The following is a 25,742-nucleotide window of genomic DNA, read 5'->3' as shown; positions in this document are numbered from 1 at the left end:
CTGAGCTCATGCTGCAATCTCCACGATTTCTCTTGGGTAGACACGGACTCTCCTCCAAAGCACATGATGCTACCAGCTGATTCTTTTCACACCATGGCCCACAAGCCAAGCTTGCACAGACATGAGCTGGAAGAAGACATTTCATGTGCACTGTGTACTTTAGCAAGCAGACTACAGATGCTCAGTCAACCAGCAGAGGCTGCTCGAGAGAGATGAGACATCGACCCTACCCAACTGGACCCTGCCTAACCCTGGGCAACGCTACCGGCAATTATGCATCACCCTCCAACACCTCCCCTATGCACTTAAACAACAGCTTAGTTGATTCCATATGTGAATACAATACATTGAAAAAGTGCCACATGGATGTTTTTTACATTTTAAATATCTTTCATTAACCTGCTTATTTTAAACACACCATTGTCACTTTAAGCATAGCATTTCACTAAAAAATTAGAAATTAGCCTGATATAATTTAACAAGCAGGGGAACAAACTAAAATGGCTTTATATGAACACCAGATGGTTGCGCTAACAACATTTCAGTAATACGTCTGGCGTAAGTGCGTGGGATGCAGGAAGAGAAAAGGGCTTTGGGTTGAACTCAACTACTTCCCTGCAGAAGGAACCCTTATCTGGTGAAAACCATTAGGTTGAACCATCTGAAGACGAGAGTTAATTCACTGGCAAAATGAAATCTTTTTTGTCGAATGCTGCTTCCAAAGCAGTGGGACTTAACTTTGACATTAAAAACTATTTGGAGGAATATTGTCTCATTGCCCCAAAAAATGTTCTGAGAAACTCCATCTTCAGTAATATGATGCAAGTGTTCTGCTTCTGATGTGATCTCAGCCTGATCTGACTGATTTGGCCACCATTTGGCCACCAGGTATTAGAGCATAACAATGTATGTCACCCTCTTCTCTGTAGAGAAGGCTGCTATTCCTGAATTCAGAATACTTCCATTCTTACTCTAACATGTCACAAGTAAAAAGCCTGTCTAGATGGGCTCTGAGAGAGATCTTGAATATATGCTTTATCTTACAGGTAAAATTCTGTAAATAACCCAATACACTATATGTAGGCATCCAACTTAAATAATCCAATATACAGTATGTAGGCATGCAATTTAAATAATTCAATATACTGTATGTAGGCATCCAACTACATCTTACTATCCAGCTAGTCTGACATCTGACTACAAAACCTTATTGTGAGAGCATTGTTACCCTTTCAAAATGTTTACTCATCAGGAATATGACTATTTGTGCAAATTAAAGAAGGCTCTGATTCTTCATTGAACTTTGAACGTGAGTATGGTGCACTACAAGGATTGTTTCTTGGATTAATGCCTTTCTGATTAGGCACAGTACCTACTTCACAGATGGAATGCAATTATATGTATTAACCAGATTAAGCACTATCAACTGCCAAGTAGTCAACCTATAATGTGTTAAAGAGATTTGTCCTGTGTACGTAAAAGACATACTAATCTGATATGACTCTGCCTTAATGTATCTCAGGTGAAACACTTCTGCTGTTGAAACAAGGCTTCAAAAAGGCAAGAAGGAAACAAGAGAGAAACAAGATTAATTAAATCACAGCAAATGACAACAGAAAAGCAGACCTTAGCTTTGTTCGTAAAAGTATGCTTCTAGCCTCCTCGTAGGTAACGCCAATGAGTGATTCTTTATTGACAGATATGAGCTGGTCCCCAGTCTTCAGTCGACCATCCTATAGGATACATATATGATAATAGAATAGTTACATTTCAAGTATTTCTCCACTGAAATTTGATATATGAATGCCCTTGTAATATACAGCCTGTCCAGGACAAATATATTATTCTTTCTACAAGTGATATATTATTAGGAGTGTGTTCAAATGAACACAGCTTTTAACTGGAGTAGTTATAGCGTGATATACAGAGAATCAATACTTTTACATTTTTTAGGAATGAGAATTTCTAGCAGACAAACCACAATGCGATGCTGGATCTGAACCATCATTTCAAACTCTGAAAAAAAAAGCTAGGCTGCTACACGGCCAACTCACTCTAAATGTATGAGGAAAAAGGCTGCTGCTGCTGACTGAACTTTATACATATAAAACATTTACTGTTTTCCTCATATCACTTTCTGATCTGCCAGCAAAGCACATTTACTCAGATTTCAATTTAATTATGAAATGGGGAATTATCTACGGTAACACAGAAGTATATATCCTGGATTTCCAAAACAAAACCAAGTTCTAATAGGCTTAAAGGGTTAGCATGTCTTTAAGTAAGCTATCTTGAGGTGAGCTACGTGAGCTATCTTCAGTGACGAAGCATTATCTGAGCATAGAGCTTTGCTTCATACAGTACTGCACTGTATGCTTATCAACTGATTGAGTGTGTTGTCTCTCTTCAGATACCAACATTTGTTTATTCAGAGAGGGGAAAAACTGTTTAATTATTTTATATGAAAAAGTGAGTGAAACCCTTCAACATCAAAGTCAGATTTCATTATGTCTCCAAGCAAACACAAGTTTTAACAGGCATCAGAGGGAAGGAATATTTGCATTAGTCTAATGCCTTCCTTCCAAACATTTTACTAGATAATTAACTAAAATAAGTATCAATATCAGACTACCATGAATGAAAAAGGACCAGCCAGAATGGACCCATTACCCTACCTGAAATTACTACAGACAAACCAGGTGTTTTTCATGGCTTAGGCTAGGCCCCTTAGATTCATTCAAGGCAAATCTTAGGCTCTTTTCTGTTTCTGCATGACAATGCCGGGCCGGGCACACACCGAGGTCCGCACAGAAATGGTTTTGTTGAGAATGGTGTGGTAAAAATTGACTGGCCTGAACAGAGTCCTGACCTCATCCCCATCCCCCCAACACCTTTTGGATCAGATGATAAGCCAACTGTGAGCCAGGCCTAATTGCCCAATCAGTGCCCAGCCTCACTAATGCTCTTCAAGCTGAATGGAAGAAAATCCCTGCATCAGTGCTCCAACATCTACTATAATGCTTTCCCAGAAGAGTTGAGGTTGTAATAGCAGCAAAGGGTGGACCAACTCCATATTAATGCCCATAATTGTGGATGAGATGCTGGGTGTCAGGTGGCCACATACTTTTGGCCATGTAGTATATGTTACAGCTTTTTCTCTCCAGCTGTCTTCTGTATTACCAATAAAGCAAAGGATTTAAACAATAATCTGCCCCACAAACCTCAACACTGTCCTTTATACCTTAATAGGAACAAAATGGATTAGAGAGTCACCTTCTGGCAGTCTCCTCCCGGCACAATTTCCTGAATGAACACCATAGGGCCCTCAGCTCGGTTAGCTCCGCCCTTGATGACCAGGCCTAAGCCTGTTCCCTTAGCAACACATATCAACTGAATGGTGTTGTCACTGAGGGAAGAGAAGGCAGAATTAAAGGTCAGCCTAAGAGACAGACACTTGCAGGGGAAATGATAAAAGGCATTCTGAAGCTTACTTTCTGTCTCACCACGATAAAAACTTTGTGAGTGTCTCATCAATTTCATAGGCTATGCAGCATATACAGTGCTCCTAATTTTATCATCCATTACCAGAGACCCATATCTGAGCTCCTGCGTTGCAGTTTCACATACCTCCTAACAAAGTCAATATCATGGCTACAATGCCAAAGAAAGGTATTAATGATTTGCACAACATGAAAAAGATTTCACCTGTGCAAAAAAACCATTTTAGAACATTTTAACTGACAAATATTTTAATGAATTGTTTTAATCAACTTTTATCATCCTTTCAGCTTGAAGTATTCACAGTAGTCTACTGAAAAGCTGAAAGGACTCCATTCCTTGTGAGTGACTGAGAAACTTACACGGGTGTTGTGGCTGTGCAGCTGCAACTCGTTCCAGGTTCCTTGGGGCTCAGGAGAAGGGGGCTGGTTGATCGCGAGGATGATGAAGATGATGCTGTGTCTGTCAGCTTTCCTGAAATGTATGTGTCATCTGCTTGTCACAGGGCTTATAATCAATGCAAACAGCGATGCAAGAAGACATTATATAAACTGGCTTCCTGATGAGAAAAGTAGGGCACTTGAATTGGTACAGGTACTGGTGTAAAAGCTCCAGCTTACCAAAGGGTAATACATTTAATAGTCCATCATTTTGTTGGTTAAATGTGTAATTAAAGAAATAAATAAGGGTGAAACATGGCATGGGCATAGGGTTACATCTGCAAGCTTTTCTGGAGGGGCAGGATTGGCTTCCCACAGCTAACCTGTGGAAAGGAGAGTAGGAGAGGTCCGTCCAGAGCCTGTGCTGCTGTTGGAGCCATATTTTTCCATTAGATCTGTGAATTCTTTCCTGAAAGAGACACAAAGAAGTGATGTCATAGTGCAAAATCATTCTCAGTTGAAAAACTAAGCTAATAAAGAATGAGGTTATGTCTCCCTCTCATGGATGTTCACCAAAATCACATATACCACCACAAACCTTCACAATGGTGGGCACTGGCAGCTTTTATTCTGATTAATATTCTGTCTCATTTTTATTCAAAGGTAAACAAAGTGTTCAGCTAGTACTTTGGGACTGCCTACACTGCCATAGTTGGCATGCTATGCTTGGTTCTATTGCTGCATCTAACATTCTGTGCTGAGAATCTGTTCATTATTTTAAGCGTCATAGTAAGTATAATCAATTACCCGACCCTGCTCTCTCCACCATCCCACCATTTAAAATATACACTCAATTTCCTTTATTAGATACACCTGCTCGCTAATGCAAACAGTCTGCTCCACCAAGCAGCGAATAATGTGGCTGCAACTTAATATATAAGGCATGTAGACATGATGGTTTAGTTGAGAGGTTTAGTTGTTGTTCTACCAAACACTAGAAAGGGGAAAGACAAATTATCTCATCAACTTTGATCATGGTTTTATTTGTTGGTGCCACATGTGGTGGTTACAACATCTCAGAAGCAGCTTCCCTCATGGGATTTTCACACACTACAGTCTCTAGAGTTTACAGAGAATGGTACAAAGAACAAAAAACATCAAGTGAGCAGCAGTTCTGTGGGCAAAAACACCTTGTTAATGAGATAAGTCATAGGAGAATGGACTCATTCAAGCTAATAGAAAGACCAGAAATGCTCAAATGACAGCTGTTTACAAGAACGTCTCTGAACGCACAACATGTCTAACCTTGAAGCGAATGGGCTACATACAGCAGCAGAAGACCATGCCAGGTTCCACATCTGTCAGCTAAGAACAGAAAGATGAGGCTATGAGTTGCTGACCATGTGCATCTCTATATGACCACAATCTACCCTTTTTCAAATGGGTACTTCCAGCAGGATAATGCCCCATGTCACAAAGTACACATCATCTAAAGCTGATCCACATACATCACAGTGACTTCAGTTCACTCCAGTGGCCGGCACAGTCTCCACATCTCAATCCAATGGAGCACCTTTGAGATTAAGCGCAACGGGAGATTTGTAGCATAAATGTGTGGCCTAAAAATCTGCAGAAACTGCATGAAGCTATAGAGTCTGCATGGACCAAAAATCCGTAAGGAATGTTTCCAGCAACTTGTTGAATCCATACCGCATAGAATTCAGGCTGTTCTAGAGGCAAAGGGGGATCCTACCCAACACTAGATAGATGTACCTAATAAAGTGGACACTCAGTGTATATGTTTCCCAGTTACCGGCCTGTCAGCAACCAAATCTTTTTGATACTTTTTTTTGATACTTAGAAAAAAATCTATTAAATGTAACTTCATTAGTCCTTGAGCAAAGGATTAGCTGTGGATAATTAGATTTGGTTCTTAATCTAATTTAAATCTCAAATTAATGTGTACAGTGAAGCAAGTCCTCAACCTAAAACATTTTTTCCTATATCAAGCTGGGATAAAAATAGATAATCTGAGTAATTTGTAAGTATCAGTCAAATAATATGAACATGGATAAAGACAATAAACTACACAGAAAAGAAGTAGTCCTAACAATAGAACAACAAATCCTGATGGTTGTGAACAAAAATATAGGGCTGTGTTATTGTCTCTGCTCTGAGACCTGACAATCCCTGAAAGCACATTGCAAATAGGCCTATGTCCTAAATATGCCATCTTGTATTTGACAACAAGTAAGGATATGCTCTTGAAAAGTACAAGGGTTTGCAGAGTGTCATTCTAGTTTATGTCTGCCGGTCTTCTTTATACATTTGACAAACACACTTAAGAAACCTGATGTAAGCATCTAAAGCTCAGATAACCAGACAGCTTTTAGCCAAGCATTTCCAAGACACACACAAGAATATTTAAGTTTGCCGGACAACCTAATGCTAACTTATTTGCAAAGGTTCTCATTTCTGATTTACTCAAGTACAACCTTCCCTTTCAAGTATTCAGATTTGCAAATATATGTGTTTATTTATCAAAATAAATAAAGTGGCATACCATTATTCAGGCTATAAAAAGATAAGGATGTTAATCAACAATAGCATTCATTCATGGCAGCCATACTGATGTGGCTGTTTTTCTATGATGAAAGAAAGAAAGCTAATGTTGAAAACAAATAATACGGATGGCCAGCCCTACAAATGCGAATGTCTGTGAGTGAGTGAGTGACTGACTGACTGAGTGATGAAGTTACACCATTGGTCGGCCGGATCACGTGTGTTAGGTCCAGCCATATACTAGCTTTTAACCTGGTATTGTTTCAAAATCACTTCATCCAGTTATCTCTGCTCACAGCATTTCATATCATTGCTATGTTGATCACGTTTAACTAACTCTTTCCTCCCTCCAGCATGCAAGTTCTGGCACATAAGCCTGAATACCTGGCATTGCAGCCTGGGTGCCTACCCACTACCTGAAATTCAATCTGGGGATGACGGAACTTCTGTTCATCCTGGCAAAGGGTTCCCCGTGAATTGATGTTTATGGCTCCATAGTGTCTCCCAGCCAGTTAGCTAAGAATCTTGGTTCAACCTTGAAACACATTGCTATAACCACCCAGTCCTGCTGGGTTTCCCTTTACACCAACCATTCCCTAACCAAGAGGCTACACATCTACTTGTACAGCCCTTGTAATCTCTCATCTGAACTACTGTAATGCCTTGCTGGTTGCCATACCAGCCTCTGTCCACAGGCTACTACACCTGGTCCAGAACGTTGTTTCCCATCTGGTCTTCAAACAGCCTAAATCCACACATGCCATACCACTTTGAATACCCTTCACTTGCGTCCAGTGGCTGCCCCATTTCATTTCAGCTCTCCCACTATGGCATAACAAGCTGCAAATTGTACAGTCCTTCCTAACTTCAGATAGTAATTACACAATACACTCCAACCAGCCCTCTCCATTCAGAATCCTCTCACCAGCTGGCTGTCTCATCTAGAAGCCCCTGGCAGCCACTCTTCATCGCCCCACCTCTTCACTGCCCTCAGCCCTCAATGGTGGAATGGCCTTCCCCAATCAATCAGGACTGGAAGGTTTAGTGGCTGTTTTTAAAAAAAATGCCTAAAAATTCACCTTTTCAGACTACATTTCTATCAGATAATTAAAAAAAAAACACTTCCTTTCCTTCATCTCACAGGTCTTGAGGCAAATGAAACAAATCCCCAACTCTGGTAGTGTTTACATGCCATATGAATTGCAGGTTTTTTAAGTAAATTCGACTAAATGCACCTGCTAAATGACTAAATTGTAAATTGTGGTGTGATGGCTCACTTACACCACACTAAACCAGCCCTTACCTGGATTCATCATCACGTACAATCAGGAGGGACATGTGATTGGTGGCCGATGCCATGCGGAGAATCTCCACTGCCCTAGAGAAAGAGATTTATTTTTGATACATACGAGGGCTGGGGGGGTGGGGGAACCAAGCAGTGAGCTTGCACAGACAGACTGTCCTGGGAATCCACCCACGGAGACAGATAAAAAACCAGAATTCCATTAAAAGAAATTTGCAGACAAAAAATATTTTTTGAAAAAATTCATCTTTCCATGCTCATCTACTATTGCGACCAAGTAGAATTAATGTTTACCTTTCAGTTGTAACCCCACATAAACTTATGTTATTGACATCCAAAAGGAGATCGGCGGATTTAAGTCGCCCTGAAAAACAAAATGCGTGCATCCTTAATTGCTAATAAAATGTGAGGAAAGCACATGGCATATGTTGCATAAGGGAAACACTAATATAACATACCATCCAGAGCTGCCACCCCTCCAGGTAAGACCCTTTTAATGAATACTCCATACTCTTCACCTGTCAGTTCCCGGTAGCCTCCAATGATTTTCACACCTGGATGAAGGAAATGAAGGGGTGGAATAAAAAGTAGCAACGGAAGCATTTTGCCTCCAAGTACTGGATGGGAGCACCACTTACCCAGGCCCTTTCTGCAGTCTGAGAACTCCATCCTCTGCACAGCACGATTGATGCCGTGAGGCCCCATTAGAGTCCTGGAAAACAAAACACATTCAGTGATTTAACTGCAGTTACTTTACAAAAAAAATTATGCACTGTCCAACCCAATATAATTTTTCAAAAATCTCTGAACTTTTAAGTGAAAAGGGAGTTCACTCTAATAGAGGTTCAAACTAATGACTAATTTTTTTTTTTCCAGCATGAAACTTATATGGATCAGTTGTACAATGGATCTGACTGATTTTTTCTCTGAAGTCTCTCTGGAGACTCCTGAATTTTGTCAGCAAGACATTTCTGTTAGCTTTAGGATAAATGCATTTGCCAACTTTGAGAGGTGAGACAAAAAAACAATGTTTGGTGTTATTGCCATTTGTCACAAATTGCCCTTACTAAGCAAACAATGTCACTTGTGACAGTAGAGTATAAACAACAGAGCTGGCAGATATCAAATCAGGCACCTTGTTCATTCAGTGACTAAAGGCATTTGCACTGCATGGCAGTTCTGCTGGTAAAGCAACATGCAGTACTGGGAAAGGCTCAGTTCTCTAAACAACAGTGCAGATCATTCTGGATAAAAGAGTTAATCTGACTTAAGCTACAGTATAAACTGTAAAGAAGATCTGGATAATCTCCAGAAGATAGTCCGGTGGGTTTCTTTTTCTTTTTTTTCTTTTTTAGAAAAGGAATAATATAAAAAAATGCCACGCTGCCATGGTTTAAAAAAAATGTGTTGCTATACATCTTCCTGAATAGGTAGATGTCTCTTGCAATTACTGTAATCCACTCAACAGACAAGACAAAATACAAAAGCTGTATCATGAACTAGGACATTCACTGTCACAAGCACTCTGGAAAGTACACGGACACGCACACATGCACAACCACACTCACACGCACACGCACATGCACACGCACACACACACACACACATTAGGAATACACAAACATGTCCTTTTCAGAATGTGAGCATGTTTTATAAGAGCTATGAGATCACAGTTAGATGTTTTTCTCCTGTTTTTTTTCACCCATCAGCAATATTGCTGGTATATGTACTATTACATAATTAATATAATGATGGGAAAGTCCTTGCTGAATTGAGATTACAGACAATACTGTCTTATAATTTTATATTTTTCAGAGACATGTCACTGCAAAGGAATGTGCAGAAATATATTGTGCAGAGTAAAGCATGTGGCTTTAGTTGGGCAATACATCTAAAACTAATTAGTCTGTAATCTGGCAACACTTTTTAGGATATGAATACAGTCACACAGTCACACACATCATACCATCATCAAACCTGTATATATAAAATAATGTATTCAATAAATATAATGGTTGCAATTTAGATCAAAATAATTGAATAATAAAAAAGTTAACGGTGTAAAACTGTTCAAAAATAAAGTTCATTTATATAGTGAGATCCATAATGTTTGGGACAAAGACATATTATTTCATTATTTTGCACTGTATTTTAGATTTTTGAAAATTCACATGTGGTTAAAGTGCAGATCCTCAACTTCTATTAAAGGATATTTTTCATAAATTTTGGTTTTACCATGTAGAAATTACAGCACTTTTTAACATAGCATGGGACTGGTTTTAACATTTCTCTCTGATATGGCAAATTATATCAGAGACTTTTTTCTTCTTACAGAGGGAGTACCTCGAACGGCACTGAAGTAAGCCCAGTTTCGCTCTTTCTGCACTGTGGCACCCTTCCTTGTCTTTCTTCCACATGTCTTTGCTCTTTAATTCAATTAGCACCTTTTTCCTGGTCTCTGGAGATTGATGATCTTTTCTTATACTGTTTTATATGAGCACCCAGTGATTGTTTTTTTTCTCAATTCAGATCTGCAGTATATCTGCAGTTAATTCCTTGAAAAAGGTAAACTAACCTGGCTGCTCTGCTTAGTTACCCTGAAACCTTCTTTTTATTATTTTACATTATTAACAAACAAAGGTCAGGTAAATAAGCTTAAATGATTTTCCCCCATTAGCTGAATTAATTCATTTCATAGCTTACCTAGTTTGCCTCTAATTTGGTAGCTCTGCCCTAGTGCACAGATGCTTTGTAAGCAACAGGCTAACATCACATAATTTGTAGTAGAGAGATCAAGGATTCAATTAGTTACTCAGACTTAATAATCAGGCCGCCAGACAGAGAGAGCCAGGTCAGGAATGCTGCCAGACCAAAGAGGTTTTCACCTTACTAATGGGATATTAAATTACTACTGTACATCAGAGTTAAGCCTTGATTTACTGCCACATCTAAGAGATAGCACCTCCTGCAGAATTTTGTCCTCAAAAGTACTATGAAATATTAATATCTGCATGGTCAAGAGGGTTCCCTGCCCCAATACTGGCTTACTCATAAATGTCCCATTAGTAATGATATCCTAGTAAGCCAACCTCTTACCAAACAGACATGTTTAATTTTTGGCACATAGGCTCCTCTTGCTCTTGTTATGAAGTCAACAAGACCAATGCTCTGGTCAGTACGAAGGCCACATTTACCAGACACCTGCCACATTTACCCACTTAAATCACAATGCACTGTGCACACAAACCTTTGGTCTCCCCAGCTTAGATTGACAAAAAAAAGCATTTCATATTAGAACACCAAAGTATATAAATGATATAGATATAAAAGACAAAGACCTTGCAACAGATATTAAAATATATTATGCTGAAAAAGGCACCTAGAGGTAAAGGCGAAAAAGTATGTGGACACCTGAACATCACACCCATATGTACTTGTTGAGCATCTCATTCCAAAATCATGGGAATTAATATGGAGCTGGACCAACTTTGCTGTGGTAACAGCCTCCACTCTTCTGGGATGGCTTTCCCATAGGTTTTGAAACATGGCTGTGGGGATTTGCTTCCATTCAGCCACAAGAGTTTTAGTGAGGTTGGGAACTGATGTTGGGCATAAAGCCTGGCTCGCAGGTGGCATTCCAATTCACCCCAAAGGTGTTTGATGGGGTAGAGGTCAAGGCTCTGTGCAGGCCAGTCAAGTTCTTCCCCACCAAACTCAGAAAATTATTTTTTTTATAGACCTTGCTTTACTTTGCCTTGCACAGGAGAATTGTCATGCTGAAACAGGAAAGGGCCTTCCCCAAACTGTTACCACAAAGTAGGAAGCACACAATTCTCTAGAATGTCTTTGTATGCTGTAGCATTAAGATTTCCCTTCACTAGAACTGAGAGGCCTAGTCCAAACCAAGAAAAACAGCCCCAGACCATTATTCATCCTCCACCAAACTTTACAGTTGGCTCTATTCAGGCCAGTACATTTTGCATTATGCATTCCGCCATGCCCAGATTCGTTTGTCAGACTGTCAGATAGTGATGCCAGTATGCTTTACACCACTTCAGCTGATGCTCGGCCATGGAAACCCATTTCATGAAGCTATTGACTAACAGTTCTTGTGCTGACGTTGTTTCCAGAGGTAGTTTGAAACACCGTAGTGAGTGTTGCAACCGAGGACAGATGATTTTATGCAAGCCACGCTTCAGCATTCAGTGGTTCCATTCTGTAGCCTACTGCTTTGCGGCTGAGCTGTTGTTGCTCCTGTACATTTCCACTTTACAATAACAGCACTCACAGTTGATTGGGGCAGCTATAGTAGGGCAGAAATTTGACAAAATGACTTGTTGGAAAGGTGTCATCCTATGACAGTGCCATGTTGAAAGTCACTGAGCTCTTCTGTATGGCCCATTCTACTGCCAATGTTTGTCATTGGAGATTGCATGGCTGTATGCTTGATTTTATGCACCTATTAGCAATGGGTGTGGCTGGAATAGCCAAAGCAATTAATTAGAAGGGGCATCCACATACTTTTGGAAATATATCTATATCTATCACTCTGATACAAGTGAATCTTGACCTCATCTGTCCACAAGACCTTTTCCCACAAGAACACTGCAGGCTCTTTTAGGTGCTTGTTTTGGTGGCCATCTAGTGGTTTGCATCTTGCAGCATAACCTCTGTATTTCTCTTTGTGATGTCTTTAGTGAACCATAGGCACTGACACATCCAGGCCTGCCTCCTGAAGGCTGTTTCTGATCTGTCTGGCAGCTGTTTGTGGGGTTTTTCTTTATTAAAGTGAGAATTCTTCTGTCATTAACTGCAGATGTCTTCCTTAGCCTACCAGGCCTTTAGTTGTTACTGAGCTTACTAGTGGTAGGTTTGATCTATGTCTCTGACTGTTTTTTTCTTATTTCTCAGCCTCATAATGGCTTCCTTCATTAGCACAACCCTGGTCCTCATGTTGACAAATGCCAATAACAGACTCCAAAGGCAATCAAAAATCAAGAATAAAGACTAGATATTAAAACTCTCTTAAACCTGTCCTGCACCAAGAAAGTAATTGAACTCACCTGACTAATCAGAGTCACCTGTGAAGCCTTTTGTCCCAAAATGATGCCCTGAAATGGGGGGATTATGTATAAAAAGTGCTGCAATTTTTATGTGGTGGAACCACAATATATATAAATAAACATACCCTTAAATAAAAGCTGAGAATGTGCCCTTGAACCACATGTGAATTTCAAAGGATTTCAAATCTAAAATTGTATAGTATAGAGTCAAATCAAGAAAAAAATATGTCTTTGTCCTAAACATTATGGAGCTCACTGTATATTATTATCCCTACTTTCACTTCACAAATGTCACCAAACAGCCACAATCTTCGTTAAAAATATAATCACTATATCTCAACATGTCAAAGACTCATTGAGTTGAATATTGTGTGAAGTACAGTGAAACAAATCATTGGTTGACTTGACTATTTAGACTCTGAATATTTGACAATTTCTCCAAAACATTCTTTTATGTGATAACAAACATAAAAAATGAAGAAAAGGCACAAATGACAATTCATTATAAGAGTAAAGAGACTCGCGAGAATCATTCTAGTGATAGAAATATAAGCACACAAATCTCACAAATCAAACATGACTGCTTCAAGGTTGTGTAGGGTTCACATCTAAATGACTGGTGACACTGATGCTACCAACAGTACATCTGACTCAGGACCCATGTCACAACCCATTTTTGGAGTCTGTTAGCCAGCCTCCCATGAGTCAAATCTTGTGTACCACAGACCCAAACAGCTGTTTTCCCTCTCATCTAGTCAAAAATGAATACCAACATCAATTCCATAGAGCAGCAAAGCATAGGTGAAACCAATGCTTCACTGATATATAAACCAACAATACATAGATATTGTTTTGTCTCCAGAAAAAATTTAAGTTGAATGAAAGTGGAAGTTTCTAGATCAAGGGCACAACAGCAACAACAACAACAGCAACAATAATAATAATAATAATAATAATAATGCTCAGGTCAAAATTCCCACAACAATGCATATCATGAAATACATGGTTCTGCACAATTTTCCCAAAATTGCTGCTTAAACATGGCTTCCCATTGTCACGTTATTAAATCACTAGTCTTTTAGTAAAACAGTGTGCCAAACTGCTCTGAAATTTGAAAAAAAACTGTTTTTTGTTGAACTTCAAATGAAAGACTTGCTGTCTTTATGCTGTTACACGGTTAGGAAAGCGCTGTAAGAAACAGGGCATTAAACAGACCGCTTAATACCACCTAATCTTCTTTACCTACTACCTGCTGAGTTAGGATATGGATAGAACAAGCACAAACCGATGCTGGGCACCCTGTTGCACTCTTGTATCGATTAAACTGTTTAAAACAATTATGCTATTCTCACTGACACACACAGCAAAAATGCACGCAACTGAAATTTTAAAAACATGATGCAATAATTGCCAAGGTCTGTCTCATGAAATAAACAGTTGTAACATGTTTTCACACAAATTGTGACTAAATTGTGTGTATTAGTCTAAATATACACTATGCTGATACATGATATATAGAACTTCTTTACAGTAATCAATTGTCTAAATGATAATGGCTCTGAGCAATAACAATATATTTAACATCTACATGGAAAGAGATAAACATTGAAAATATGCCAGAAACAAAAAACACTACATGCAAAATTAACAACACTCTTCAGTGTTGCCATGAGCCTGTCATTCCACACAATACTCAAATCCGAAAAATGAAGCAAACCTATAGGGTATGACAAATAAAACCTACCTAGATAATGTGCTGATAGTCTAAAATCAAAACTGCAGCACAAATATTCCTTTCATTCAAGAAAACAAGTGCAAAGGAAACAACGTACCAGTAAAGCAAGGATAGCCCATCAAAGTGTTCTGCTTCCTCTGTCTGTGGCAGTAGTGGCATCTCAAAACAGGAGGCAAGTGATGAAGTATTAAAAAAGGCAATGAAGTCACCCAGTTGTCAGAGATGACAGTTCAAACCAGGTCAGCCTCTTTAACAGAGAGACAGAAATCCACCCAGACAGTGACAGACACTAGCCTACGTTTCTCTTTAATCTCTCCTGATGACCATCCGTCACATGGGCAGCGTCACCTCACCCCCATGGCCCTCTGTTGCTTCCTGTCACACTTTTGACGCACAACTGAGAGAGGAGGGAAAAAAACAAATGAAACACGCAACATCCATCTGGCTCAACTCCCTAATTATCAGTTTCTCAAAGACCTAGACAGTGTAAACTAGACAATTCTGTGCGCCATTGTGAAGTTTATTATCTAGTTTATTTCATCATATTGGATTCAATCAAACATTATTTGCCCTTTTTGCCAATCCAAGCATCACTTAAGTTTAAATGATCACTGCATGATGCATACATAGCCTTGGTATCATAAAGGCCTGCACATGGCTCACAATAATAATGGCCAGATTGTAAATCCTGTTTAAAGGAAATTGGCAATTTATTTTTGAGACCAGTGATGAAAATAGTGCTCTGTAAAGGAAATCATCTCCATGGAAATTTGAAAGAAGAGCACCTCTCTAACAGAGAGCTCATTTGTCCAGGAACTTGAGCAGTGACTGGTTTATTCTTGGTAGGAATTATGGCGCTGATTGATAACCTCACTCTTGATAGCAATATTGCCTTTGTTCAACCACATTATTTCAACTCTTGGAAACAAGATGATTACTCATACCATTATTGGTTCCACAAAATTATTTGATTTGATTTCACTGAATCACATATAAAGACAGAATTGTGCTGTCCACACCCCATTAATCATTGCCTTTAAAAAGGCCAAGGCAATCACATATCAGACCTGGAACCTTCCGGAACCAGAGTCAGATGTGTTATCCATTTCACCATTGGCCCTACAGGACCTTTTGGGGCTGCCCAAAATAATAAGGCCTGATGACAAGCTGAAGCAAATTACACTCCTCACTTTGCCACCAGACTCCAATCTGCATCTGGTTTCAGACCTGCAATTCTGCATAGCACTACCTAGCTTGTGTCTCTGCGGCAGATTCGGTCAGCTGGTGAGAAACAAGCGTAACAATTTTGTCTGTCTGTGGGTCCATGCCAGACTCTAGCCAGAGCCCAGTGCCAAACAGATCTGGGCCAAAGCTAGGCTGAAAGTAGGTTGCTGGATCTGTGCAGAAACTGACCACATAAAAGCTCCAGATCAGAATGCCATCTCTTTGTCAGTATTTACTGTGTTTGGAATCTAAGTCTATCGTCTCCAGCCAGGTGGTTGTGATGGACTAACCCTGCAGAATATGAAAATAATTTTAAATCAAGATGACCTGTATATCCATTTATGTTTTTATAAATCGCAACGCAGTTGTACCAAAACCGTGCCGCCCAGTTATGACGAGATTCCAGGGCTTCGTGAAACGTATTTTCGCGCAGACCGATCGATGACCGGACATATTTAAAAAAAAAAAAATGTTTTTAAAGTTTAATTACTGTTGCTGCGGCAGCTCCTCAGTTCTGCTGTTTGTTGTTACCTAGTGTGTGAGCTTCTTTTTTTCGAGGTAGTCTCTTGTCTTTGGTCGCGTTAAACAAAGTATACTAACATGTTAACGAAGCTGATAGGCTAAAGCGTTTAGTTACAATATTGCTACCCCACATAGTTGTGCTCCCATTGATAAAACTAAAAATTAAAGCCCCTGTTCAAGCCACTATTTACTTCTCCAAGAATGTACAACTTTCTAAACCAGTAGACGTATCAGTAAACAAATTTATTTTCTGAAATATATATATACCCGTACTTAAAAAGCAAATTAACACGCCTGACTACTCCACCTGCGCAGCCATTTGTCCCAAACATCATGGTACTCTTAAATGGGGGACTGTGTATAAAAAGTGCTGTAATTTCTACATGGTGAAACCAAAATGTATTAAAATACCATTTTTATAATACCCTGTAATAAAAGTTGAGAATATACATTTATCACATATGAATTGTTTGGTTACAAATCTAAAATTGTGAAGAGCCAAATCAAGAAAAATATATGTATACCCTTGTCCTAAAAATTTTGGAACATATAGAAAATATCGCGTTTCGACAGCCTAGTGTTTTCCTGCTGTTGACGAATTGTCCAATCAACGCTCTCGTCTGTGTGAATGAACATTGTCCAATGAAACTGCCTCGCAGAGGCTTAGAACTGTCGTCAACAGCTAAGGGGCGTGGTTATTGCAGAAGTCCGGTTGGGAAAAAACCCGCACTGCAGTCGTCATACCGCGGAACCAAATGGGTAATGGGTCTGTTTGCTTGGGAGGTTTTAAAGTGAGGGACCGTCACTTTTTGTGAAGTGGGTTTCGTATGAAATTTGAAGGGTGATACCGGGGATCACAGGTAATTTAATGCTGTGGAACACATTTTTGTTCGATTATATTTTATTTGTATATTTATAGGAATATAATGATTGCTACATGATGTTAGTTTGCTAGATTTCTTAGCGGACAAGAGTTGTCTGGACGTTTTAGCGAGCTAGTTACATAGTCACCTTACGAAACTAACTTCAACTAACGATAACTCCAAGAAAATTAGATCATGGATCAGTTATTACACTATTGCTGCATTGGATATAGAATACTATTTGGAAGCTTGCTAGGAAAGTTTTTTTAAAATACCCGTATCAACATTTAATCTTTCGGTGAAATACGTTAGTTGTTCTTAACGCCAATTCCTATTCATTTAAATTTACTGAGGATAGCAATTGTCCCTACGAGTCTGCCGATTTGTGAAGTTACAAATAACTTAACCGTAGCTGGCTAATAACTATTTCCTTGAAGTATCAGTTGTATTAATGTAACTACTGTCTATCTGGTGTAATATTCACATGTGAGAGAAAATATTTAATATTTTTTGTGTGATACATTTTGCAGTGTTTAGCAAGGTAACATTACGTCATGGTATGTGCTTAGATGGCATTTCCTTACGTATTGTATAGCCATGATTTTGCACATCAAAACATTATTGTACTTTGTTGTATTATATCAAAATATGCAGAATACATAAATGTTTTCTTTTTTTTAAGGAAAACTTGGATTTGGGATTATTTCAGGGATTATTACTTGCATGTGAACCTCACCGACTATGCTACTGCCTCGTCTTTTGCGTGAGTCCCTGTACTGGTCAAAGACCTCTGTATTATCAAATGGCTGCATCTGCAGTCGGGGCTGTTACAGCCCGCTACCCTCAAGAAGTCTGTGCAGTTCTGCAAAACACATTTTGTGTAGGAAGCCCCCCCAGAATGTGGGTAGTCAAATTCGGGGGGTGAAGGGCCGCAGGAACCCCCACACGGAGCGACAGCAGGAGGAGTGGCGAAAGAGAAACAGGACTGTCCTTACATACATCGCTGCTGCGGGAGTTGGGATGATCGGCATGTCCTACGCGGCGGTGCCTCTTTACAGACTGTATTGCCAGGTAAGTAAGTCATCGCACGTTTATAAAAGGTAGGCCTACACTTTCCTGATAAGAGCGCGAAGGGAACCTACATAACATGCTCACAATTGCACTTATTCATTATTATTGGTGGTTGTGATTTTTAAAAGTTATTGCTTGCTAACACTATGTAGAAATAAAATTGTGGCTATTTTTTGACCTCCAAAGAAGGCACCAGTAGTGCATCAGGCTAAAAAAATTAACATGACGAGCATGCATCTACTTGGCCAAGAGCAGCGAATTCATCTGATAATTGCAGGTAGTTAATTCAACCACATGGGGGCAAGTGAAAAAAATAAGCGGTTCAGAATGCATGACACAGGGTTTAGGAGCTGGAACTGGGTACAGCCCTCATGCTGCTGTGTAAAGTCTAATGATGTACTCGAGTGGTATGTTGTGATACACGCTGTGATTGTGATTAAGGTGAGGAAGGAACTTAAGTAAGCGGAGCACTTCTGTTGTACGGTGCTCCATATTTTGTGATGTATCACTGGGATATGAATGTGTCTTTTGGTGGCTTAGGCTTCAGGACTTGGTGGGTCTGCAGTTGCTGGCCATGATTCTGAGCAAGTTGAAAATATGACCCCAGTCAGAGACCGCATCATCAAGGTCACCTTTAACGCTGATGTGCATGCCAGCATGCAGTGGAACTTCCGACCCCAGCAGGCCGAGATCTATGTAAGTGCTGGATAAGAGGTGATTTGTTTTTTAATCTTCACCTGCTGCGAACAGGCTCAGCCTTCCGACTCATTCCATGTTATTTCACACACCATGACACCCAGCATCTTGGATTATTCTGAAATCTGTCCTGCAGTCAGACACAGTTAAGATATATTTGTCATGGGCTAATTATGTTTGCATTAATTATACCTCTCACTACTTATTTTTTTTTTTTTTTTGTGAGCGAGTGTGCATGTGTTTGTTATAAATGACCTGTGTGCGCATGGATCTGTGTGTGACTCTTTTTAGGTGTCTGTGTATAGCCTAAGTACAGGGGAAGGAAAGGGATGGGGGATATAGAATATTTTGTGTACTTTTACATTGGTGCTAGCTGTTGTACACTTTTTTTCTCAAATAAAAAGATGTTAAAAAAAGAAACCGTTAAGATAAGCATTCATGCAACATTATTTTGTTGAAATATAATTTGATCTTGGGGAAATCAAGCTAATTGATTTCCCCCAAATTGGACATTTTAGCTTGGTATGGTTTACATAATATTAATTTAATATAATACCCTAAATTTTATATGTACCAATATCCTTCCTAAGAATGGATCAGGAACCCCTAACCTAATCCCACTACAACAGACAGTATATAACATTGGTGCAACTACTATGTTGTGAAAGTTCCCTGTTAAATAAACGAATTAAAACTCTCCCCATGTGTTTTGGAACAGTCTGCTTATTTTTGAAATTACAAAGCTTTGTCCTTTGCTCTGGCAGTTTTTAATAGTTGATTTTGGGGTTACTTTGGGTGGGTTGGTTACCTCAAGAAGAGTAACCTGTCTCACTCCCTTGGCTTGACATCTATTAGCTTGGTGCATGTAACTGTAAAAAAGTAAGATCCACACTGAATACAGGTGTATTTTGCAGTGATTTATTGGCAGTTAAAAATGTATATCCTTCCCCTGTGTTCTTCTGTATTTAGGCTAACTGTCAGTCATATGCTCCATACTACAGCTGTTTTTAGTATGGACCTACCCTTTAGTTATGATAGTGTCATTACCCCTTCAGTATGTTTTCATTTTGGGTTCAGTGCTCAAGGGAATAGCCACCAAAATGGCAGATAAGCCTGGCTAAATTAGTTGCTGCTGGTTATCATTTAGTGCCAGGCAAGTGCTACTTTAAAGTTTTTATGCCATAATCAATTATGGTGACTGCAGGCTTCAAATATGATTGACTGAGTGGATACTCATCGTCATTTTTATTTTTCAGGTGGTGCCAGGGGAAACAGCCCTGGCATTTTATAAAGCTAGAAATCCCACTGATAAACCGGTGATTGGAATCTCCACCTATAACGTTGTGCCTTTTGAGGCAGGCCAGTACTTCAACAAAATTCAGGTATGAGAACTGAAATGCAGAGAAAGGACAGGTGTGACATTGTAGACAGCCACTGTTGTGGCTGGAAATGTGGCTAATGGAAGTGGGTGCATTAAAAAGTCAGGATTTGCCTTAAATGCACCATGTTCCATTCACATACAAATTAGAAGAAACTTGTGTTCTTTGACTTAGTGCAGCTTCTCTGCAAGAGACTGGTTGTATTATGGACATGTAGTTTATTCAAACTGCTAAAATGGGATTTATTAGACTACATCCTTCTCAGAAAGGTAGAAGTAAGCTTTGAAACTGTAGTTGATCAAATATGGTATGATTATTATAAATGTCTGTAATTTGCCATTTTATATCTGCTAAATACATTGTGACTATAAGCACTCATGCACGTGCAGTCCAAATGCCACTGTTTATTATACATTTTCCACTTCTCTGTGTGGCTTCAGGTGCTTACTGATCACTGTGGTCATTAAAGATCCCATGACACTATTCGCAAAGAGTAGGGGGTTCCCCGTTGTCCTAGCTAAAATCCCAGATCTGGCTCTCGCAAAAACTTGCTACCTAATCATCCCCTGATTTAATTGGCAAGAAAAGTGTTCTCTCCCTCCAGTGGAGCTGCTCAGTGGCCAACAATAGAGGATTGTGGTTTTACTGGGCAGCTCCCAGGTGTGAATTTGTATGAGTGTGAAGTGAAGCAGGGCATTCCTGCAAAAGAGCATCTGTGCTCAGTGAACCTACCCTGGGTAGATACAGGTAAAATAAAAAAAGTAAAAAATCTGTTATATTTATGTGTGCTTTAATGGCTATAATTTAGGATAGCTTTGCTTGTGGTCAAAACATGAAATTTGGATTGTTAGCATTAAAATGTATGTCTGTCCTTCCTCAGTGCTTCTGCTTTGAAGAGCAGAGGTTAAATCCTAAGGAGGAAGTGGACATGCCTGTGTTCTTTTATATTGACCCAGAGTTTGATGAGGATCCCAGAATGGCGAAGGTGGACACTATCACTCTCTCCTACACATTTTTCGAAGCTAAGGAAGGACATAAACTACCTATCCCTGGGTACAGCTGAGAGCTCTGTATTTAGCATTGCTGGTGGTCGCAAACCATCAAAGGACATTTTTTACAGTTTATGGCTGATGTAATATTTGAACCGCAGGTCTCAGATGGCAGCTTTGCCTTGTTGTAGAACATTGTGACTGGTGAATGGCCCAACCAATAACTGTATATATGAATATTAAAGAGTTTAAGATGGTTGCTGTTATTTGGGGTCCTAAGATTTCCGAGTTGTGAATATTTTGGCCTGTGAGATAAATGATTGAATTACAATATTTAAAGTTTACCTGTATTAAATGTTACTTTCACCAACAACTGCAGGTAAATGCACAACTAGTGTGTGAATTGTATATTTTAATTTCAGTGTCCAATTATGTAACACCACTGGCTAAAAGTGTGTCATATAAAATAATTTGTATGGAAAACCTGCTGTGCTGTTTTATTTGTACAGAAAGCAAAAATCTATGTTTGTCAAGCCTGCATATATTGTACATTGTACTCCTTATTTATCTTTATCTGTTTGGGGAAAGAAAAGTAAGCAGAGTTCTGCAAAATGGCCCATAACATGAAAGCAAAATGGTACTGATAAGCCTGCGGTATTTGCTCTGTGGATTGCTCTGTGGGATCCATCAGTGAATAAGGCAACAGGCACTAATGAAGTTAATACACTGCTGTTATCTTTCTGCCAGTACAATTAATCCATGTTACACAAATGATCAGCCTATCTCTGCCAGCAGGCCCCCACCAAGCAGCTTGCATCGCTTCTTTTAAAAAGGGGTTGATTAGTTGTGCTTAATTTGTTTTTATTGGCCCATTGCAGAGAAACAGCCTGTGAAATCAGAGCAAAGGATATGATACTGGAAATCAAATGAATCAATTTGTATCTGAAAATAACACATTTCATATACAAAGGTGCAAAACCAAAAAAAGGAAATATGATGTAAAAGGGTGTTTTTTTCTCCAAGAAATTATCAGCCTGATGTTTTAACATGTACAGTATATTACATTGAATCTGGAAGTAAATGTACAGTTCTATACAAAAAAAGAAATGTATTTGAAAATGAATTCCCTTTGGACGATGTTTAGCTACATCAACGACATACTGAACATGAATTGAGACTAATTGAGACTTCATCGCTATTAATGCGAAATCTGTTGGGGAAATCTCGAACTACGAAGTTGTAACGAATCGTTCTAAATTTAATTAATGCTATGCATTGGTAGTGCGTAGGCTACTGTATTTGCTTTGGTGGAAGTAGTATTAGGCGCAAGTTTAAGGAATCTCGTAACCGCATTGAAACACTAGGTGGCAGCAGTGGAACTCTGATCAAGGACTTTGACGACGAGTTGTCAGTTCTCGTAGGAATTTATTTTAAAAATGTGTTTACATTTGTCATTCATACCAGGTGCGCTACAAATATGTATGTAAGTACGCATATGTAAGTACGCATAGTATAATAAGTCATCAAAAACAGGAAAACGGAAAGGTGGATGGAAATTGAAGTTAAATGAAGATGGCTCAATATATTTGCACTCTTGTTTATATGACACTCCATACCTCATCGATGTCGTCATATTATCTGAGAATAAACACAAATTAGCAAGTGTATGAGCACAAAGGCTTAAGGCAATGAAACAAAAAGCTATACTGCGTTCGGTCCTCTTTTAGGCATAAACACCATCGGTGATATTGCGTCATTCCCTTTTAATGGAATAAAACTGATTGCAGATCTTGTTGAACTGGTCCTGGATCGCAGATCATGTTAACGTGTGTAATGGTCCCAGAAGAGAAATCAGGAAAGCTTAAGATCTCGTGTAACTGAAAGCATGTTGCGCATAAAATGAAATGGTTAATTAAACAGATCGACGTGTCATTAAAAATAAATAAATAAAAATAAAAAATCGAAATCAACAGTACTGAATGAAGACGTCTGCTTTTCATCTGTGCCCTAACAACGTCTGTATGTCGCCTGCTAGTCATTACACAACGCCAAGAGCTTGTTTTTTCTCTCTTATGTAACAATTGACCAACGGACTGCATGTAATAATGTGATGAAGAAAACGCATTGCTTCCCGCGAGTAGGACCTCATTACACCTCGCCTTATTTGGTGTCCACTCAAACACGATCAATATTATTGTTAAAGACGTCATTGCAGTTTTGTGGATGGTGTTCATAATCCAGGTGCATTTGTCTTTTCAGATTCATATGAGTTATCAAATTAGCTTAGCAAGTTAGCTTATTCAGACTTGTTCATAATTCGATCAACTGAAGGATTTTGCTAAAAAAAAAAAAAAAATTCGAATCGTTATGTTACATTAAGACACCTCCAACGCCACAGACTTTGGTCATGGACTCTTGACCTGTCTGGGCAATGCACATGTATGCTTCTTGGCCGCACAGATATTTGAGTGACAGTAAGATGTGTATTGTCACACTGTAAGCCGGTGGTTCATGAACACAGTCCTGGGGACCCACTGTGCCTGCTGGTTTTTGTTCTGATTATAATTGCATCTGGATTATAACAAACTCAGCATTATTTTTATTAGAGTCTTTCAGTGTCTGTTGAAGAATGATCAACTGTCGTATGGCCATATTATGTCAGAAATGGCTTTGCATGCCATGAAGAATAAATGTCTCATTTACATCCCTGCAATTATAAGTGAGATCAACTAATACTTTCACTTTCTGTAGTACATTATGTGACGAATGCTTCATCTACAAATACGTAACTTTTTATTTTATTCATCTAGACTGGCAAGAGAAATCAGTGGGGTCCTAACTGCTGAAAATATGCAACACTTGGTTACTGAAGCTAAAACATTTGTGGAAAATGAAAGTTCAGTGACAGAAAAAAATAAAATGACAGTGCACATGGAACAAGTCAAGCCTGCATTTTGTTAAAATAAATGTTAGTAAATAATTACAGTGTAATCTAAACACATCGATTTAATTGATAAAGAGATTGGATTTGACAAAAACCAAAGTTGCTCCTTAGGACCAAGTTGACAAACCACTGCTCTAAGCAGAGACAGTAACTGACACGTACAAGGTTTCTTGATGTCATACATGTGAAAACCGAGATAGGGCCTGAGCATATGCATGTGTAATTCACACTGGGGCATGTTTTAATGTTTTAATAATTTAATTTTGATTTTGTTTTACTCTGGAACTGTACTCGAGTCAGGCCAAGGCTGCATACTTGGTCACAAGCATTAGGTCACAGGAGGCACTGTGCACAGTTCTTTCTGAACTTTTAGGAATTTTTTTATTTTACATAATCCTGGCTCAGATTCAACATGACTTCACTGATCTTCCCACATGTGGATTGGCTCATATGTTGCTCTCGCTAAAAAGGATGATCTATGCAGACAAATGCAACATTAGTCAATAGCACAATGTTTAGCACTCATTAAAAAATTAATAATTTGAAAATGTTGATAGGTGAAACTGAAAACAGGGACTTGCCCAATGGTTGAAATAAATATGTACCCTTAAAAATGATTTTTTTAAAATATCTATGTTCAGTTGATTCACCTGTATTCCTAGAATATGGATCGGCTTATATGGATGAGGTGTAGGCTATGATTTATTGCCTTTAGCAATTAACAATAGGTTTACTATATGACCTTGGAGGCTGAAGAGGTCCTACTTCTGTGCATATTCACCGATTGTAATGTTTTGTGGATATACTGGTATCTGAATGCGATGAAGGGAGATCAGTGCATGTGGCGATAAAAAATCTCCAATAGGACGGTCGGGTTGGGTGTCCACTACAGTTCAATTGTTTGACAACATTGTGAAACCACTGGTTTTCATCTCAAGCAGATGTGTAACATAAAGAACGATCAATATAGCCTATGCAATGTAGAAAATATAGGCTACGCTCCTCGCTGTATCCTGCTGACCAGAGCTTTTCGCTGACGCAAATTGGCTTGCAACACAAAACTATACGTGTTGTCTTGGCATATCAGCATCTTCGGTTTTTTCTAAATATTGTCATTACGAATCCATGTGTGTTATCATTATTTTAACCTGAAAATGTTACATTTTGACGTGCTTGCTCAGCATTCAGTGAAATGTTGGACTTAGGCCTGCTATCAAAATCAATTATAGGTTTAGCGTAAGAAAACGTGCCTTTGCGAACGGCTTATCCGTCGTTTCATAATAGTAGCTACCAAACAGCGCAAGTCTTCTCTAAAACAAAAGAATATCACTTGCTACATACTGACCGCTTAACTAGCCTATGTCAACAATCGTGCCTTGATAAACAACAACAAACCAAACTCCGCCCCCTTCACCGCGTCTTGCTGCGTGTGCCCCCATGTGCTGATCGAGGATCAGCTAACCAAATCCTACTCATTATCTTGACAATTTTCAACAAAATTCTTAAACTGATC

General features: G+C 39.0%; 2 protein-coding genes across 2 annotated transcripts in view; one reads left to right on the top strand and one right to left on the bottom strand.

Annotated features, from left to right (window-relative positions):
- The window catches only part of stxbp4 (syntaxin binding protein 4), a 41,480-nt gene extending 24,654 nt beyond the window's left edge, over positions 1-16,826 (bottom strand). Inside the window, exons 1-10 of the mRNA XM_064323081.1 lie at positions 16,256-16,826; positions 14,639-14,938; positions 8,382-8,455; positions 8,202-8,297; positions 8,038-8,107; positions 7,744-7,818; positions 4,262-4,347; positions 3,861-3,972; positions 3,274-3,514; positions 1,627-1,733 (exon numbers count right to left, since the gene is read on the bottom strand). Of these exons, the coding sequence (XP_064179151.1) occupies positions 1,627-1,733; positions 3,274-3,514; positions 3,861-3,972; positions 4,262-4,347; positions 7,744-7,818; positions 8,038-8,107; positions 8,202-8,297; positions 8,382-8,455; positions 14,639-14,700 (923 nt within the window). The 5' untranslated portion in view covers positions 14,701-14,938; positions 16,256-16,826. The remainder of the gene's footprint in view (positions 1-1,626; positions 1,734-3,273; positions 3,515-3,860; positions 3,973-4,261; positions 4,348-7,743; positions 7,819-8,037; positions 8,108-8,201; positions 8,298-8,381; positions 8,456-14,638; positions 14,939-16,255) is intronic.
- A 166-nt stretch (positions 16,827-16,992) lies between these two features.
- Positions 16,993-21,768, top strand: LOC135248432 (cytochrome c oxidase assembly protein COX11, mitochondrial). The gene is made up of 5 exons (XM_064323080.1): positions 16,993-17,147; positions 17,833-18,221; positions 18,762-18,917; positions 20,174-20,299; positions 21,177-21,768. Exons 2-5 carry the CDS (start codon positions 17,892-17,894, stop codon positions 21,357-21,359), a joined length of 795 nt encoding a protein of 264 aa, XP_064179150.1. The 5' UTR covers positions 16,993-17,147; positions 17,833-17,891; the 3' UTR covers positions 21,360-21,768.
- The last annotated feature ends 3,974 nt before the right edge of the window (positions 21,769-25,742 follow it).

Source organism: Anguilla rostrata, chromosome 2 (assembly GCF_018555375.3).
Source record: "Anguilla rostrata isolate EN2019 chromosome 2, ASM1855537v3, whole genome shotgun sequence".
NCBI classification, from domain to species: Eukaryota; Metazoa; Chordata; class Actinopteri; order Anguilliformes; family Anguillidae; genus Anguilla; species Anguilla rostrata.
Note: the sequence above shows the minus strand (reverse complement) of the source record. Positions and strands in the feature narration are given on the sequence as shown.

Coding starts and splice junctions, on each gene's coding strand:
- LOC135248432 (XM_064323080.1), top strand. CDS start 17,892: ATGCTACTGCCTCGTCTTTTGCGTGAGTCCCTGTACTGGTCAAAGACC. Junction 18,222..18,761: donor TTTACAGACTGTATTGCCAG/GTAAGTAAGTCA, acceptor TTGGTGGCTTAG/GCTTCAGGACTTGGTGGGTC. Junction 20,300..21,176: donor AGTACTTCAACAAAATTCAG/GTATGAGAACTG, acceptor GTCCTTCCTCAG/TGCTTCTGCTTTGAAGAGCA.